General features: G+C 37.3%; 1 protein-coding gene across 4 annotated transcripts in view; it reads left to right on the top strand.

The window, feature by feature from the left end:
* Positions 1-18,914, top strand: part of WWC3 (WWC family member 3) — a 99,226-nt gene that overhangs the window by 42,778 nt on the left and 37,534 nt on the right. For all 4 annotated transcript variants that reach the window (XM_064407725.1, XM_064407724.1, XM_064407723.1 and 1 more), the window contains exons 4-8: positions 2,407-2,483; positions 4,614-4,693; positions 10,852-10,981; positions 16,490-16,639; positions 18,656-18,729. In XM_064407725.1, coding sequence (XP_064263795.1) covers positions 2,407-2,483; positions 4,614-4,693; positions 10,852-10,981; positions 16,490-16,639; positions 18,656-18,729 — 511 coding nt within the window. The remainder of the gene's footprint in view (positions 1-2,406; positions 2,484-4,613; positions 4,694-10,851; positions 10,982-16,489; positions 16,640-18,655; positions 18,730-18,914) is intronic.

Raw genomic sequence — 18,914 nt, 5'->3', positions numbered from 1 at the left:
AAAGAGTCAACCAGACTAGTTCAAAGAAGTGGATATACTCAACAGCCACATGGAAATCTAGTGGAGTTTTACTGGGGATTTTTTATTGTAGTTTTTCAGTGGCTGTACAATCGTTGTTTTAACTGCATGTTTCCTGTTAAATGCCAAGGATTTAATAAGAATGGGAAGCTCTGCTTTAGCCTTTTCTGAAAATGTTCAAGAAATCTGATTGTGGAAGGGTGTTTAGAGCAGGTATCTGGATAGAAGTGTTTAGCTACTAATTCAGTTGTATTTATTAGTCCAAGAGAATTCATACATGTGCCAAAATCCTAAAAAAAAGATGTTTTCGAGAGCTGAGGTGTCCCAGATGGTTTGGACCAAGTACTCTTTTACTGTTGAGCTGGGATTATCATATTTTTATTTACTTCATATATATATACACATATATGTATATACATAAATATATATATACATGTATGTATATACATACATATATATAGATATATTCTGTCATTCAGTTTGTAACATAACTGAACAGTTGTGACTAGTCTTGTTTCCTCCTCTCATGTTCAAGTTTCTGAAGAAGTAGAAAGATATTTTCCTATTAAGAAAGAATTTTTTAAGAAGAAATTATTGTGTAAAGTGTGTTTAACAACTATTTAAAGACTTCTAATAGAGTAAAAGGTAGTGTCATCAGTATTTTTTGAGATTATAAAGTCTAAATTGACATTTATTACAAAACCTTTCTAGGACATTTGGGCTTTTTGTTTTTTTTTTAAATTTGCAATAATTCTGTGTGATATTTTGTTGAATTATTTCAGGTAAATATACAGAAAGAAAGTTAGATAAACAAGTTATTTGAAACAGCAACAAAATATGAGTGAAAATGACACAATTTCAGATTATCTGTAATGAAAGCAAATGCTTTGTCGATTTACTTATGTTTGTCAGTCTTCTGATAGTTCAGGGTTTTGTAGGTATATCTGGAGTTGATAATGAGAATCTGTAAGAGCAATTACTTAAAACTGTTTGCTTGCTTTGAGGTGGAAAAATATTTTAATTTTCTACAGATGTGTTAATATATTTTATATTGGTTTAAGGTCATATGTATTGGTTTTGAGAAAATGAGATGGGCTGATTGCTCAGATGATTTTTAAAATTTTTTAAAAATGTGCTTTCCGGGATTAATCATGCTGTCCACTCAAGATCCTTCTCTCAAGATCCTCCACTCAAAGCTCCTTCTCCACTTGTTTTTCTTAATTTGACTCCTCCGCTCCACTGTGGGATGCTTGTCTCTCCTTTTATTGTTCAGAAATATCAGTCTTCTAATGCGAGTGCAATTACATTACCGAAGTTGGATGCTTATATAGCGAATATCTTTGCCTCCGCCACCACTTGTTTCAAGTTACTGCATTTAAAGAACTAAAACTTCACAAATTGTTTTTCTCCACTTTTCTTGTGGGTGCTGCCATTGACTCAGTGTCGTGTGCTTATGTGTGGGAGGTGACCTCAGCGGTTGTGGGTTGGCAGGGAGGTGCCCATGCAGCAGTTTTGTGACTCAGTTGTGATCAGCACTGTTAAAAAAAAAATCCATAGAAAATCCTGGATTTAGAGAATTAGTCCAGGCATGACTACTCATTTTGGCAAGTTCCTGCACGCTTGACATGACCTTGGCATTGCAGTATTCTTTAGAGTCGAAAAGGCCCAGCCCCAGACACGGATACAGGTTTCAGTGCAGCGGCCTTCAGCTCTGCAAAAGGATGGAAGGTCTGACAGCACAACCCCATCCATTCACATACCAGGCATTTTTCAGTGGGCCAGTGCTGCCTTGAATGGCTCGCTCCATAAATCACGGTTGCTCTTGTCCCATCTCTCCAGGACCTTTATTTCATCTGTGTAGGCTTTAGCTTGTAGTGCCGCAGCTCGAAATCATTGCCTGGCTGTAGATGCCCTGGGTTAAGAGCTCACTTGCCAGGGTTGGTTTGTATTTCAGTTCCCTACACTATTGCTTTAGAAAGCAGCTTCTCTTCCTAGCTGATATAATTTTGTTCTGACAATATTTTTTTTTTAACTTTAGTCCCAATCATACTGTTAATACAGTGTACCTAGGAAGTAACTAGTAATTCTTAATACTACAGAAATTGCTTGCTTCAATAGATGCCATCATCCTGTCACAGAAGCTAATTCTTTTTAGGAAATACATAGTGCTGTTATTTGCAATTTTTGGTGGTGTTCAGATGAAAAGAAAGTTTCTGGTGGGCCAAATGGAAATCTTCAGTTGTACTTCACCATAGAGGATAATTTTAGAACCTAGTGACTTGTAAGAAAAAGAATTAATGAATGGTTTATCAAATAGTGTCACATCCTAACAATTGTATTTTAGAAGGGGGGAAAAATAAAGTAAAATACTGTTTTCCATCTGTTTAGCATTCTCTGGATTTTCAGCTAATACCAAGTATGACCCATATCAGATTAAAGCAGAAATAGCCAGCCGTCGTGACAGAGTGAGTAATCTTTTTTCATTTTGTGAAAATATGAATTGGGTGTGGGGAAGGGAGGGAGGAAGGGTCTGTTTTTCTTTTACTTTAGCATTCACGCTGAATGTTGCATGCATTTATAGAAATACAGTATTGAAAAGTGCTTTTTTATTCTAACCCATTGCTCTATTAAAACAGCTCTATATTAACTGCGTTTCAGTGACTTGAGAAGTAATGCTTCTTCCATGTTACAAATGCAAACATTTTTGTCACAAATGTCAGAGGCAAGCTCAGCCAGGCTTTCAGAAATTGCTTTCTCTCTACAAACTGCCACAAGTAGTAAATGGTCTGCAGCCAAATTCTTTCAGTTCAAGCCCACTGTCTTCATACCATTTACTGATTTTCAGTGAGGTTCTGCTGGGCTGCAGATTTAGCCACTTATTTGGAAATCTCTTCACAATTCAGTAGACCTATTGGCCAAATAGAATTTTTCAGCTGATTGACCAGAGCTCTTTTATGAGGAGAGGGAAGTTCAAGTATTCTGACAATTGTAGGCAGTTCTCTAACAAAAATGTTCCTTATTTATGTATTTAAAAAAAACCAAACAAAGTAAAGTAATGGTTTTGATAAATAAGTATTTTAAAAAATACTTATCCTTGCAGGATAGTGTTCCATTTTTGTTGTAGTGACCACTTTTCACATGAGTGCCACTGAAAATAAATCCTGTTCACCACCCTTCAAAGGCATTTATTCTATCTGTATATATTTATTACATGCTGCCTAGTGTTTGCTTGTTTTACATACTCTAAATGTCAGCATATTCTAAACAAGAAAACAAGCCTTATTTGTTTAAGTAATATTTGAAGAAAATAAAAAAGGTTTTCACATATGACTGTTTTCCTCTCTTCGTCCTTAAACAAAATGACATGGGATCTTATGTTCAAGTGACTGTGTGCATAGTCATTGAGTTGTTTCAGGAAATAGAATGAAATAGGCACTATAATGTACATGATATTAGTGATGCATTTTCTCATTTTACTTTTGGTGGGTGTTAAAGGAGCTGGTAAGGATATAGTGCTTAGGGGCTCGTGCTATGAATTTTGATGAAAGGGAGAGAGCTGTGCAGGATGGTGGGACTGATAGTCCTGGTTTGCATCCTGATACTGATGCAAAGCCCCTTCCTCTTGGAATAGAGCTGAAGAAAAAATAAATTTTTTTATTCTCTTTTTTGTAAACTCTGTTTTGTAATGACTTTGTATTGAATTTGCTGATGTACATATGAAAATCAAGAGCGCTCTGGGTAAATTCTAGCAAATATGCTGAGTTTGGTAGCTTCAGAAGAGAGAGCTTTTTTCCTTCCATCCCTGCCTCTCTTTGTGCTCGCAGTTTAGTCTTAACCTCACTACCACATACTGAAACACCCCTATTCCCCTCATTGTCTGCTGTCCCTTGCATTCTCCTCTCCCTGTTGCCTTCAGTTATATGTCAGCTTTGGAGGGCAGGAGGCTCTTACTTTGCAGATCATGCTTGGCTCTTCCATGGTCTGCACAACCTACTCAGGTAACTGTTTCCATAAAACTACAAGAATAGGTTTTTAGAGACATCTTTGCTATGTCACTTTCAATTTATGCTCATTAATTGGATTAAGATAATTGACAAGGGGGTTGAGAGGGCAGGATAGTATGAAAATAACTGTGGAAAGCCAGGCTGCCATTTCTGGGAGACCAGCTCTGCTGCCAGTAATTTTGTTTTCCAGGATTGAAAAATTAACAGCATTGAATGTTTCATCTTTTTTAAAGTTGACTAAAGAATTTAAGACAGTTGAGAGGTGTCTTTGCTGCAAAGGGAGAAGAAAATTTTTATGGGTTGAAACTTGCTAGCTGTTAACATAAACTATTGGAGGAAGAAACCTTATAGAATAGATGAGGAAATTGATACTTTGAAAGCTGAATGTTTTGACTGGTTTTTGATTGGGACTTCAGATATTTAGGACAGTCTTCTGTTATTTTAATGCACAATTTTAAAGCAAAGAGAGAAGATAAATTTTCACTTCCAGTTCTTTAATTTAGCTTAAGATTTTTAATTAAAAAACCAATTATTTTTATTGTGGAATTTACTGTTACTCATTTTTACTTTTAATTATTTTGTGTTATTCAGCTTTCTAGGCTGAAACGAGAATTGGCACAGATGAAGCAGGAGTTGCAATATAAAGAAAAAGGAGTGGAAACTCTGCAAGAGTAAGTTAAGAGTTCATGGGAGGATCTTTTTTGGGGTTTGGGTTTATTTTTTAATTGCCTTCGAATGAATTTCATAGAAAAGTGTTGTCAAAAATAAAATGTTAAAGGCTTTGCTTCAGACTTTCTGCTGTGATAGGGACACAGGATGACACAATGTGAAAGGATAGAAGAGTTAAACAGAATTGGTTGGAGCTGTGATTTCGTAGGTTCACATGCAAGAATAGCTTTATAGGCCATGTTCTTTAACTTTTCTTCGAGATACCGCCAAACTGGAATTAGATTTTAAAAAATATTTCCCAAATACTTTTTGGAGATACCTACTGCCTGGAGCACAGCCCAAAGCACCATGCTGTTGAGTAGTTTCCCCATGGCAGTACCAAGGCTTTCTGGCTGGGCACAGAACTTTTCCTAGAGGGAATTCTGTACACCACAATGCTTCTTCTCCCTGTTACCTGATGGTCAGACCATCTCATTCTGCACTGTATGGCTGATTTGTGCTTGTACTGTAAAACTAGTGGTCTGTGAGACCTTGGATTGTGTTGCATGTGTGCAAAACATCTGCATGTAAAAGTGGCTCATTGTCTCCTCCCGGTAAGGAAAGGAAGCTCAGGGCAATTTGCCCCTGCTCCCAGGGCAGTCAGGCAGCCCCTCTCTGTTTCCTGTGTGCACAGTAATGCCAAAGGCTGTGAGATGTTGTGGTGACACTCTCCCTGCCACTCTTCCTGCAGGCCATCTGATGGGAAGGGAGCTGTGTGACTTCCATCTGTGTGTCCTTAGTCACCTGCACACGTAGCTCATACACGGTATGCCCAGTGGGATAGGGAGAGAGGTTGCCAGGCCATGAAAAAGATGGCAGGTAAACACAGGTTGTTGTGGCTTCCAGATTCCTTCAGCAAGGCCAGTGGCTAGACCAAGAGCTTGAACAGCACTTGGATCTGCCTTGGATATGTGGCTGTGCATTTAGAAACCTTGGCCTTTTTTCAAGCATGCATGTGAACAAACTGCCTAATGTAGGAGCTTCCTGAAAATGTTGTAACTGTTGCATGTCTGATGGATTTTGCAACTTAAGTGCAGCAGCTGCAGAAGTATTTTGAAGCTTTGGATTTATTGTGTTGGTGCTACAAAGCATGGGCTTTCACATCAGGAATTTTGATGAAATTCCAGGGATCTTGGAGCAGTTAGGATACTTATTTTCCAGTTTTGATTGGTACTACGATAACAAAACAAATTAAAGGAAGATTCTTAGATTTAACTTTTAAAAAAGGAGTAACCCATGCACTTATTTTTTGTGTGTTTGATTGGTTTTTAGATAACAAAATTTTCTGATTTTTTTAAACAAGCCTCTTTTGCTTTATAGTGCATTTAGAAAATTTCATAGGAGAAAACTTGTTCAACCAAAATACCAAAATTCTTAATTGGCAGATACAAAGTAATCATTTACGGGCATAAATGTATTTTTATTGAAACATTTAGAGGTAGTTGGGGGAATTGATTAACTGAAAATTAGTAAAATAAAGCACTGAAAGTATCTGCAGTTTCAATATACTAAATAATATTTAAAATATAGTCAGCATATCAGTATGGTGGTGTAGATATGTAAACAGTGACAGAACAAAACCAATTTTGTCTTATGACTCTTAATCATATTTTCTTAAGAGTAAGAATTGCTATTCCATTTCTGCTTTTTTAATTGTTTTCCTTCTCTTGATTATTGCGTTATTTTAAGGGTATAGGTTCAATTGTTTTATAAAAGGACTAACCACTTGACTAGGATGATGAAAGTATTCGAAGACCATTTGAAACTCAAGATTGTTTTAATTAGTATAATTCATTTAAGATAGTCCAGTAAAGTAGTGCAACTTTTTGAAAAATAAAGTCTGCAAATGATTAAGAATACAAATGTTAGTCTTGGATTATAGCCCAAATCAAGTTGCCCATGTTCCAGGATGGGGTTATAGGAGAGACATATAAGAAAGGAATTATTTTGAAGCATATCTTATTAGTCAGTAGTCAGTCCAGTCATGTAGTTTAGAAGTTCAGGCATAACAACTCAGTGCTCCAGTGCTGCTCATTGCTGCTGTTGCTGCAGTCGCCCTCTGTCCCGCTGATGCACTGGGTGGCACTTGTGCTTGCAGGAGCTGGGGAGAACCTTTTGACTGTGAGTTACCTGGAGCTGTGCTCTGCTCTCTGCAGTGACTTCTTCACTTGTGAAAAAGACTTGTGGTTTTGTTTTTGTTTTATCCTTTTAAGTGGTTTTTTTATTTGCCCTTCTGGTGAGATACATGTGGTTTTTTTGGGAGTATTTTGCTTCTAGGAGGAAGTGAGCCAGTTTGGAGAACACTTAAACTAACAGCTGAAGAGAGGAGCTTCTCTCACCTCCTTGTGTAGTCAGTAGACAAATTAGCCTGAAAGCCTAACTGTGCTCTAGCCTGTCCTTGTGCAATCTCCCCGCTACCTCCTGTGTTTGTTGGGAGGGAAGGGTCACTCAAGTCAAGTACCAAGGCTGAAGTAGTTTAGTTTTTCCATATCCTCAAAGTAAGTATATTGTCCGAAAAGAATTTCTCTGCTCCTTCTTTAAAACAAAAATGCTGGTGTTTTGTTTTTTTTTCTGTTCCCCCCCTACCCTGCTTCCCTTTCCCCTTTAAATTTTATTACATTTCAGACATTTCCCACTTCTGTTACGTTTTCTGAAGTTTTGGTCTGCGTCATTCTTCTTCCTTCTTGTGCTAAGTCAAATCTTCAAGTAACTGCCAAACTGCAAATGGCATGCATCCTGTTCAGGTTTTTTAAAGGCATGTACATCACTTTATTTCAAGTGTAAGCCAAGAACAACATTAGGAGCCCATGAAACTTGGGCCTTTACATCTGGCTGAATGTTTGCTTTGAAACTGTTACCAAAATGGCATCATGTGCAGATATTGGAACTTGCTGCCAGGTGACTCTCTGTGCAGTCTTGCTTGGTATAGCTCTCAGAGAAGAGACAGCTTTTATGGAGAGGGTGGTTGGGTTGCTCAGTGTTTCCACCATTTTATGTTGCTGTCTGATTCAAATGCCTTTGTTAAATGCAAATCTCTTACATTGACATTTTCCATATACAGTGTCTGCCTTGGACTGTGTTTTGTTTTCTGTTCTTTTTAATTTTAGTAAAATGGCTTAACCATCTTTGAGGAGAATGAAATGAAAACAAAACCACAAAATTACTATAGAAGTGGGGTTTTATGAGCGGATACCCAATTGAGGGGGATTTCGATACCTCTGCAACTTCAGTACTGTCAGAATTCCAATATTCATAGAGCTGCAGCTTTCTATCAGGACTGTACATTCTGGAGTTTCATCTAAATTTGATAATGTTGTGTGTGATAAACCTTTGGACATGGGTTTGTGTTTGCCCAGTGGAGAGTTTGTAGAGCTCACTGTTCAAAGCCTGCAAAGATCCCCACCCTGCAGGGTGGTGCATCTTGGCCTCCGCCACCTTTGCCCAAAGGTGCGTCTGATCCTGTCACAATCCAAACTTACAGGGTTAAAAATGAGCCTTTTCTGGAACAGATTCCTTCCTCTGGCCTAGCAGCAGGGACTGAGAAGGAGGAGCAGTTCCTTCTCCCCCGTGTTTTCAGTGACCCTACTGCTCCCCGTCAGGAATTTTGGAGGAAGAAGGCGTTTAGCAACAAAGGAAATGAAAACTTGGCCAGTTGGCCAGGAGAGCAGAGTGAATGCTGTGAGAAGTTGGGAGTGACGAGGAATTAGGACTGGCTAAACAATTTGTAGCTACAGACTAATTTAGAGGTGAGATCTGACAAAAACTTTAAAATTAGATTTTTGCTTAAGTACAGGCCTGTGCTTTGGTGGAGGAAAATGGAGGAACATGGGATCTGCCCTATAGGACTGAAACGATGACAAGCACATCAATAGTCTGTGTATCCTAGAAACATCTTCATGTCTTCACAGTCTTGCATGTTAGTTGAGTATTCTTAATATCCATACAAAGGTCTGATCTATATTTTTGGCATGCTATATTCCATTAATAAAATGGAAGACTCCTGCTAACTCTATAGCTTTCAGAAATAAATCTTTATGAAAAGAGGGAAAAGAATGAATAGACAATAAATAACAGGTAATTTTGTAAGCTACTTTAGTCAGTTTGCGTTGCCAGCAATACTGATTTAAGCCTAAATATTTTTGGCAGTAGGAACTTCTCTGATTCTTTCCTAAAACAAATATCAATTCATAAGCTGGGCTCCAAAGTGGCGTCCAGGAACATGAATATGTGGATAACTGGGCAGAAATCTGGTTGAAATTAAATAATTTCCTTTTCCTGAAATGCCACCTTAGTCCTGGCAAACTGTATAATGAGCAGTTGTGTAGAATGCATTTTCATGTCTAATATTTGAATATGGTTCTTAACATTACAGTTACCTTCAGATTAAAATGTGTTATCGTGTTATCTTTTTTACGTGACTTTTAGCAAATTGGATTAGTTGTTTTATCCTGGTTTTATCTGCTCAGGATTTTAACTGAAAATTAGTGAAGACTCAAGGAAACATTGTGAGAACAAAAACAAACAAACCCCAGCTTTAATACACATAACATTTAAGTCCTTATTCTTGAACCACTATTCATAAAAGATTTTATGTTTTCTTATGTAACTTGGGGAAATTTGTTTTCAAAGAAAACTTTTGAGATTCAGACTTATTTTGTGTTGTCTCCAAAAAGAGTAACTGCAGAAAAAAACCAAACAAATGAAAACAGTAGAAATCAACCTGTTTTTTTCCCTAAATATTGTTAGCTGCACAATAAAACCACTGGATTTTAATTTACTCCTTTTGATTTTTCATTTTAAAGTTTTAATTTTAAAACAAGCAATCAGTTGTAAGGGGAATTGCAGTGCTTGTATTCTAACTGGCAGAACATGCTGAGAGACTCTTGTTGACACTAATGTAATAGCTGTCTTAAAACTTGTTGGTTAGTCACAATATTTTAAACAGAGTTTGGGTATCCTTCTTCTGTATGTATAGCATACCCTCTCCTACTGCATCTGTTTGTAGATTGATGTCTGTCAGGAATGATGTGCGTTTTTACATTTAATTCTGTTAATCTCACATACCTTTTCCTGAAGCTATTTGTTCTTAGCATTGGCCTAAAGACTTTACACTTACCACATTTTCTCTACATACATTGTTTTCCTGCTAGATTAACAGGAAAATTTAGTTTTCTATATTTTAACGGGCACTTTACATGATTTTCAATAGTTGCAGTAAATAACCTGTTAAAACTCCATAGTCATCTGTTGTAAATCCAAGACCTAATAGTTCTTCTGACAAGTTCACTATAGTCTCTTGTCTTATTCTTTATCTGTAAATCAAAGCAAATTATCAAGATGATATACTGGACTAGTCTTCTGCATCCCGATATGTTATCCTTTACTATTGTGAAATGTTGGAAAAGAGGTTGGGAACTCAGCCAATGGATGTTCCACTTGAGTGATTTTAATATGTCAAGATGGAAACATTAGTATTACTTCAGTCTTATGTCATAACTTCTGCTCTTGCTTCTTGATTAAAGGTTAAAATCTTCTGGGATGTTCCCATATCATGTCTTTCAGTGCAGAATGATAATGTCTTACAGATATCTTATGGATAAGATAGTCAAAGAGGCCTATAATGGCAGGATAGCATTTGCAATAAAATTTTAGGCATTAAAAATTTCTTCCTGAGAAAATGAAATGCCTTTGTTAGGCATTTCTAAACTTCTTAAGCAGGATCCAGTAGAAACTCTGGAACAGATACTGCAATATGTAATGCTGCATGAAAAATATGACAGCTAGACTGCTCATGGTTACTTTTTGAGTTATAACCATCTAGGTAAGTTTTAGGTTCATTTTGCTTTTGGTGCATGAAATCACCTGCAGGCATTACTCATAAATAAGCTCTGCGTTAGGATATTAAACCCAGGAAATTTGTTGCATCTGCAGAACCTGGATAGATAATTGCTTTGCTTTGTCCTTAGAGTGGTCTTGGCACTGAGTGCTGTGTTAATTCCAAGTAGAGTATCATTTCATTCCTGGAAATGAAGTGGGACATGAATAAACAAGAGGTCTTGAAAAGTCCGTGTGCTTTCTAATTATGTGAAAATTCCTAAATTTGTCTTAATATTTTCAACAGGATTGATCGTAAGATGTCAAATGCTCATACAAATTACAGACTGGATGAAGCACAAGCTATAATGAGTGAACTTCGAACCATAAAGAAAGCTATATGCACAGGTGAAAAAGAAAGGCAGGACCTTATGCAGGTAAAAAATATGCTACTGAACTACTAAATAGTAGTAACCTACCTCTGTTTTTTTGCTTGGGTTTACATTGGGTTTACCAAGTTTAAATAAGAAAGTAGGATGGCCTAAACTGATTTTTCTGTTTGATAATTGCCAATAGCAAACAGTTCAAAAAAGGTAAGTAGTCATTGTCTATACTGCAAGCACAGGACTTCATATACATTTCATATTTTTGTCTTAAGTTTCATTTATGTCAGTGTTTCATTGAATATAGCTTTCTATTGTTGCTATGTTGCTAGTTGCTATGTAATTACATGGTATTAAAAAAAAGCCTTTGTGATTTGTGGTAGTTGTTTATAATTTTATTTTATGTCTCTTTGTATTACCTATAATGAAGTAGAATTGAGTGTTCATGTGCTAAAATGTTTATTCTTGTGTCAAGCATGTATATCCCTTTATATGTATTTCCCCAAACTGGATCTCTGCCGCTGTCACACTTTTTGCCACAAGCTCTCAAGTTTGACAGTGTATCAAGGCTCCTGTTAGCTTCAAAATGTTCTCACAAAACTTTCAAATAGTATGAATAAATACAATGTATATGCAAGTGTGAAATTGATGGATTAGAGCATGAGGATTGAGGCGAGATACAAACCTGAGTCGTGGTCTAACTTTTGAATGGATTCTGTGCCCTGCCTCGAGCTCTCAGCTGTGTGCATGTTATTAATGTGATTGGAGCTTGAGCAAAGAACAATGACCCTCTGCCACCAAGGGACTTCACTACAGACTTGCCTAAATATGCTGCATATACAAAGAGGTGATAAGGACAGTTCTCTTCACCCAGTCTTCAAATATTTGTTTAGAAGAAGACATATTTGTTACCTAAAGTTGTGGGACCATACTAAATTACCATTGCCATGCAAACATTTTCTTTCAGTTTTCTCTGCAGTGGTGGTTTTAATTTTTTTTTTCTTTTCAGTTGTTAAATGATATGGGAAGTTTATAATCTTCATATAATGAATTTCCATAGTTATGCAATTATTAAGTCTCCAATGCATTACACAGAGATCATCTGATGGACCACAGGTCCTTGTTGAAGTAGACAGAACACTGAAGTTGCTATGAAAAGTTTCTGCCTTGGCAATTTTTAGCATACTTGTTATTTTGGGCTGGCCAAGTTTTAAAGTGATTCTCAGTCTTCTATGTGCCTAGCTAGCAAGAAGTGATTAGAAAGGCACTTCTTCATGGATGCAGTAACACACATTCTAGGAAACTAACTGGTAATATAAGGACTTATGTGTGAGATCTTGGAGCAGTTTAACTACTGGCCTTGTTTTTACTTCCCCAGTAGATTTTTTTTACTTCTTTTCCTTACATTTTCAGTCCTCAGTGGCAGTAAATCCAACTGTAAACATTGAGATGCTTTGAAAATCATATTTGGTAAACTAACTTTAAATGTGCCTGCAGATTCTTTAAATAGTGTAGTGGGGTTAGAACTCTAGGATCAAGGATTAGGCAGTGCTGGCAGGACCAGAAAGAGATTGCACAAGACAAAAGCAAAAATGAAAAGTGTTTCATCCTTCATGGCTCCGTGTGATATACAGGAAATATGAGTCTATTCTCTCTAGGTAGAGAGATACTTCTAAAAGAAATATCTTTTTTTAATTAATGACAATATTTTGTGATGGAATCCAGTATTACAACATTAGAGTATATGCAGTCCAGGAGAATGTAGAAAACAGTTGTTCCACACAAGTGTAGCATGCAAAACATTTCTTCATGTTTTGTAATAATGGCTATACAGAGGTAAATGCCATCATTTACAAGCTCTATAGCTGTAAAAATGGTGTACTTTTGCCAGTTTAGTGTGCTCTGCAAAAATATCCAGCTCTCTTTTTAAATATTGATTAAAAAAATTACTTTTGATGTCACCGAAGTAATCTGTGCTATGACTTTTAATAACTATTTGAATATTATTGTCATAGATTTAGTTAGCTTTGTCAAATAAGTACAAGTCTATTTTAAATGTCTTCCTAATAAGTTCAGAATTCAATTTGCATTTTCCTATTCATATTGGACTTGTATTGTCCTTGGAAACACTACATTTTAAAACTATTGTTCAGAAAAACTTTCTTTGGAAATATTTTTTATTTTGAAATTTGTTAATAGACGATTTAGAAGTGTAGTGTAAAAAATATGGGGTTTTATTTCAGAGAAAGAAAACAGACTGTTTCTTACTACTTTTTAATTTAGATCTGGCCAATGTAAGCAACAGAACTAAACATAGTAGAAGTGACTCAGTCTTGTGTAGGTGCTTGGAAAATTGTAGCTGTTGTAGAAGTATGATAATTGGTTTAGTTGTGTGGGTGAGGGTGGTCAGATTTAAATTGGATGCTGTGATTACAAATAAAGCAAAATATGCAGTGCTACTACTCAAAAAAGTGGGCAGACTTCTTATATAAGGTTGAATAATAAAGGTGTATGGTTAGGTTCCTGAAAGCAGTGTGTTTATCTCTCCTCCCCCATCTCTTTCTTAATTTTGTTTCTGTTCAGTGTGTGTATGCTTTTAAAATGTCATCCTTGTAGAGCAGTGGACTTTGGTTTTTGTGGGGTTTTTATTTCTTCTCTTTTCTTTTCACTTTTTCACCAGATAAATTGGCTAAATAGGTTAGATAGGAAGTGCAGTGAAATTGTGCAGAGTGCTCCCAAATCATATGGCAGCAGGTAGTGGTGAAATGACAGTGCTCATTTCTCTCCTTTTGGGTAAGTCTGGGCTGGTGTGCCTAGAACTTCACATTAACAGTAGGCTTATTTGGCAGTTTCCGTGGGATTGCCATAAACAATCCTTAAACTTGAGATGAAAGATGGATTCCTCTGTGTAGCTGGGGAGGAAATTACTCCTACTGTTTATAATAACAATTCTAAATTGTTTCTATCTAAAACTGTGCTAACTTGAGTTGTAATTTTCCATGTTAGGGGTGCTGGTGCCTGTTTTCACTCATCCAGCTAGAAGGACTTAATGCATTTATGCTTGCCCTAGGGCATTGTCATCTGTGCTTGTAGATGTAAGTTAAGGTGATGCTGCTTGGTGACTGCCACCTGTCAAATGCTTTCTGATTTCTGAGTAGGGGCCAGGATTCAGCAGCTGTGCCTGGATAGGAAGCCTGGCCAGCAGCCAAGTAGCCCTTCACTACCTGCCAGGGACAATGCTAGAGGGCATCAGGAGCGTATCAGGAGTTCATAAAGTAGCTGAAATGCAGGCAAAAATTTAAATTTAAGTTCTGGCATCAGGATCTGTGGTATTGCACATACCTGTAACGTAATATGTGTTAGCCAGAGGTGGTAGATGGAACATAACTTATTGGGAGAAACCTCAGGCTTTCTGAATCCTGAGTTTTTGTTGATGCGTCTGGCTGTGCTTTATGGGGAAGAGGCCATGATCTGGAGTTATTATTTCCATGTTACAAACCCATTAGGGATACCTCTTGATCCTCCATACAGAAGGAGTCTTGACAGGACTGGATGATTTCCAGTGAGTTTTGAAGAAGAGGGTTAGACAGGAGTCTACAGTTTTCATAAAGTAAAAGTTGTGAGGTTTTCCCATGTTGTGGAGCAGTTCCTTTCACAAGGATAAAGGGACACTAGCTAGGGATCTCTTGGCAATTAAACTTGAAATTGAACTTGCAGTTTCAGGACTGAGAAGAAAATACGTTTTTTGTCCTTCATACTAAAATGGCTCAGTTCAGTTGGGAGGTGGCAGAAGAATTAGATTTTTTGGTGGACCCAAGACCAGTTAAGCTTCTGGAGGCAAGTAGTGGTAGCCTTGTCCTACTGCCAGCGCATCTGGCATTGCTCTGTGCTGTCCTCTCTCCTTGCCAATGCTGCTTGTGAAATCCCAGCCCCTCTCAGACCTGTGGAGAGCAGGCAGAGACTGAAGAGGGAGCAGCACAAGCTGTCCCATACGTGGCATGTACCATGTGCCATTCCTAATCAGAAGGAAACAGAGTGTGTGATTTGAAAGGCTGCCAGGGAGGAACACAGGACCCCACTCTTGTGACTGGGGAGCCCACTTGCTCACTCATCCTGTACCAGGCTGGCTGTTCTCCCTCCTTTTCATCTCTGGTGGAGGCTGGCCTGAGGGAGGGGCTGGTATATGAGAGCAGAAGGAATGGACCATGTATGATAGAAATGGAGGCCATCAGAAAAAGCTGCTTTTTCTGGCTAGTTTCAGGCCTGCTACAGTTCTGGATGCTTCCTAGGCTCTGAAACCAGGTGCCTTCATCTTCAGCATGGCCTTGCTCTTCTTGTCAGTAGCAAACAGTTGCTGTTACACAGGTTCATTTCTGGGCTCAACTAATGGCATTTGATGTAAGAAAAAGCAGCACTGCTGTGCTACTCTTTTGAAAACAACACTTGAAGACTGAGAAATCTTCTGATAATTGGATATGGACAGTAACCTCGGCTTGTTGCAAATCACCAGAAGTCAGTGCCACTGAAATTCCTGAGGACTAACCAGCCTTTTTCTCAATGCAATGCCCGTGATTCTGTAGTTCGGACACTAGAGTAAGCAGTTTTAGTAAGTTTTTTATGTGTGTTTTTTGAACCAAATTTTTTGATTGTGTTATAATTTATAAATTACTACAGATCTTCAAATTTCTGATATTTTTTCCCCCACATTTTTAGATTGTCCCTTTTCATGTGAAGGATAGGTGAGAGGACAGAATGTTTTTCATTTTTGTGGGATGTGTAATGCTGTCATAAATGACAGCCGGTGATTTTGTTACTAATACTGCATTATCTGTAATTTTTGAACAAGAGAGAATGCACAATGAGAAAGAAAAAGTGATACTAACAGTTTTGTTCTTTTAAAGGTTTTTTAAGAGCCTGTCAACCAAGCTTATATTGTCAAAAAAGTTATTTTTGCTATTTTGTGTGATTCTGTCATATTCCCCTTTCCCCTCAAAGACTGATGTTTCTGCTTTACTTTGACAGTTTGTGTCATTGTCTAGACATTTCAGCGATGTCCCTTGCTTAACCCAAAGTGTAAAATATCTCTTAACTATGTGAACCCTGGCTAAGAGAGCACAGGGATGATATCTGCTGTCATAAAAGTGCAATCAATACAAGGTATTCATCAAGTTGGATAACAGTAGTGACTAAGGAATGTAACCTGTGCAGAAGATGGCAAAAGGGCAGGTGAATCACATTTGTCTTCCCTATCAGCTAATGTGAAGTTGACAGCTGCTAGATTTAAAGAGCTGCAAGCCATACAGAAGATAAGACATTCACAGATCTAAAACAAATAATATAAAGTCTGCTTACTGTTACATGTATCTTTCAAAAGGAGAGATTTATTCCAAAGCAAACCTTTTGCATGCTGGTAACACAGCAGTGAATTTTACTTCCTGTAAGTTGCTCTGTATAGGCAGGCTACCAGTTTTTTAAAAACAATAAAATATATTTTTTTCTGTTATTAAAAAGTATTATAAGAACAGTTTTTTCTAATATTTTAAAATATGTCTTCTCCTTTAGAGCCTGGCCAAATTAACAGATGGATTCAGGAATAGCTGTTGTATTACAGATTCCCTGCAGGATCTCCAGCACAATTCTAGTTCACTCAGTGACTCCTGTTTACCTCAACAACACTGTGATGCTTGTTCTCAGACTGACATCACTGGAGAGGTATGTGACTGTTCCTATGTGAAACATGTGCTGTACAAAATTAGCTGCTTTTGAACTACAGCGATACAGTGTTATTAACTCTTTTAATTGAAGAGGTGTTGGCTGGAGCAGAAGGAAAAATCTAAAGCAGTACTGGTGGTGAGGGAGTTTCATTTGCTTGTTTTTTCCACTGTGTGCAAGCTGTGGGCTTGGGGGTTCTGCTGCTGGAGCGTGGCAGAAGGATGCAGGGACATGCTCGTGGGCAGTGACAGGTAAAGTCAGCTCTTGGAGTCAGCCAGCCCAGCAGAGCACTTCTTGCATTACCACTGTGGTGACTGCAGGCTCAACTTGGAGTAACAGCTCTTGCGGAGGTATCCATGGACCTCTTCTCCTCATATTCTCAGCTCTGAATTACTGGTACTTGTAATGAGGCAGGGAGGAGGAAAATTCTTCAGCCAGCTTGAAGTTGCAGTGGAGACATGATTTTGCATAAGATGTTAGCATTGTGGTAGTAGTGATAGCAGTGTATTTTTTAAAGTTTTATTTTTTATATCTTGTTTTTATCATGCTCATATTCATTGTTCATATATGTTGAAGATGTGTAGTAGATCTCTGCTACTTTCCTCTAAGACAATGAAAGTATTTTTTTCTCAAAGTATTTTTCTTAATCAACAAAACTTATGATATAGTCTATTATACCTTTGTGCTCAAATATGCCTTTAAATATGATATTTGAGGAGAACATACTGGTTTCCTTGGAAATCGTTCTATCTGAATGAAATTGTGTACTCCAAATAATAGTAAGTAAAAATTCAGCTTGCCCTAGTACTATGCAGCCCAGTTGTTAATCAGTAATAAAACATATGCCTCTGTGGATGACTGACACCAAAGCAAGAAGGCAACTTGTTTGTAGTTTGGTAGTATGGTAGTTTAGATGTTACTTTACATTTAGAAATCACCTCATTGTTGGCTTTACCATCCCATTTTTCATCTATTATAGTCCTCCTTCACTGCTGACTAGTTGTCAGATTGGATGTCTCTAGAAGGTCCCTACTGAAGAGAAAATCTTGTTTTTGAGAAAACTGAGTTAATGCTAGGCTGTCTTTCAAGGTGTTAGGTAGATGGTGTCTTCAGGGTGTCATTTTTCAGATGGGATTATTGAATTCTGAAACAAATTACCAAAAGGAACACAGGAGCATTTTCCCATTTGCAGTATACAATCCAAGACAAGTACACAGTGGAAATTATGTTTATCAGGTATAGGCTTTTTGTAAGGGAAACAAAAATACATAATTACCCGAATCTTTTCACAGAACTATTGTTAGTGCCATGTGAGTAGAAAAGAGGTGGAGTTTTTACCCATGGGATGATGGAGACAGAAAAAGGAGCAGCTAGAGGAGAACTCTGGAGGTGCAGCAATGCACTTGTATAGGAGCTTAGGTTTTGACTATTAGACCATACACAAACTTCTGAGGAGGGAAGTGCTAATGCCCTAAAATAGAAATTGCTGTAGAAACATTATGCAGTAGGAGTTGCAGCATAAATGCACATTCTACAACTGCTGCAAGGATCAGGTGGGTTTTTTTGCACTAATCTAAAATGCACTAATGTTGTAGGTGCTGGGTAACACATCACAGTACAGGGAGTGTAATCTGAATTGCTTCTAATAAAAGTATTCATAAAATAGCCATATAAAATAGCAGAATATTTCAATTAAAACTCTCTTTGTCTTGTAGACTTGGATGAAGTTGAAAAGCTTTGACCGTTTATCAATGATTCAGTTTGCTAACCCTTTATTTCCAGGTTAATAATTTATTGAAAGGGCTTATTTATCTTCTCTACTTTAAGTAATAAATTAGTTTTGCATTTCTAAGGCATAAAATTGACTTTTTATTATATTACTACTTAAAGCATAGAGGTTTCTTTAGTGAGTCCAGTAAGGTAGACTAATATATTCCTTTCATTATTGTGATGAGAGTGTTTTTAACTTATTTCTTTCTTTATTTTCCTCCTCTCCTTGCTCTTCAACTCTGCAAGTTTGGGTTTGATGACAAAACAAGACTTGTAGACAAAGTAAGACTGAACTGGCAATATGAAGAGGCCAAGAAAAGGTAATTAAAGATAAATCTATTGGGTTTTATATTTACTTTAGTGATTAAAATTTTCAAAGTAGAACTGGACTCAGCCTCCTAGCTGAAATGTCTTTGGGAAGACTAATTTGCTCTCTATTGAGTAGTTCACAGATAATTAAAGTTTAGGTAAATATAGGACTTTATCATCAGATTATTATATTTGT

Source organism: Passer domesticus, chromosome 2 (genome assembly GCF_036417665.1).
Source record: "Passer domesticus isolate bPasDom1 chromosome 2, bPasDom1.hap1, whole genome shotgun sequence".
Taxonomy (NCBI): Eukaryota; Metazoa; Chordata; class Aves; order Passeriformes; family Passeridae; genus Passer; species Passer domesticus.
This window is presented reverse-complemented; position numbering and strand designations above follow the sequence as displayed.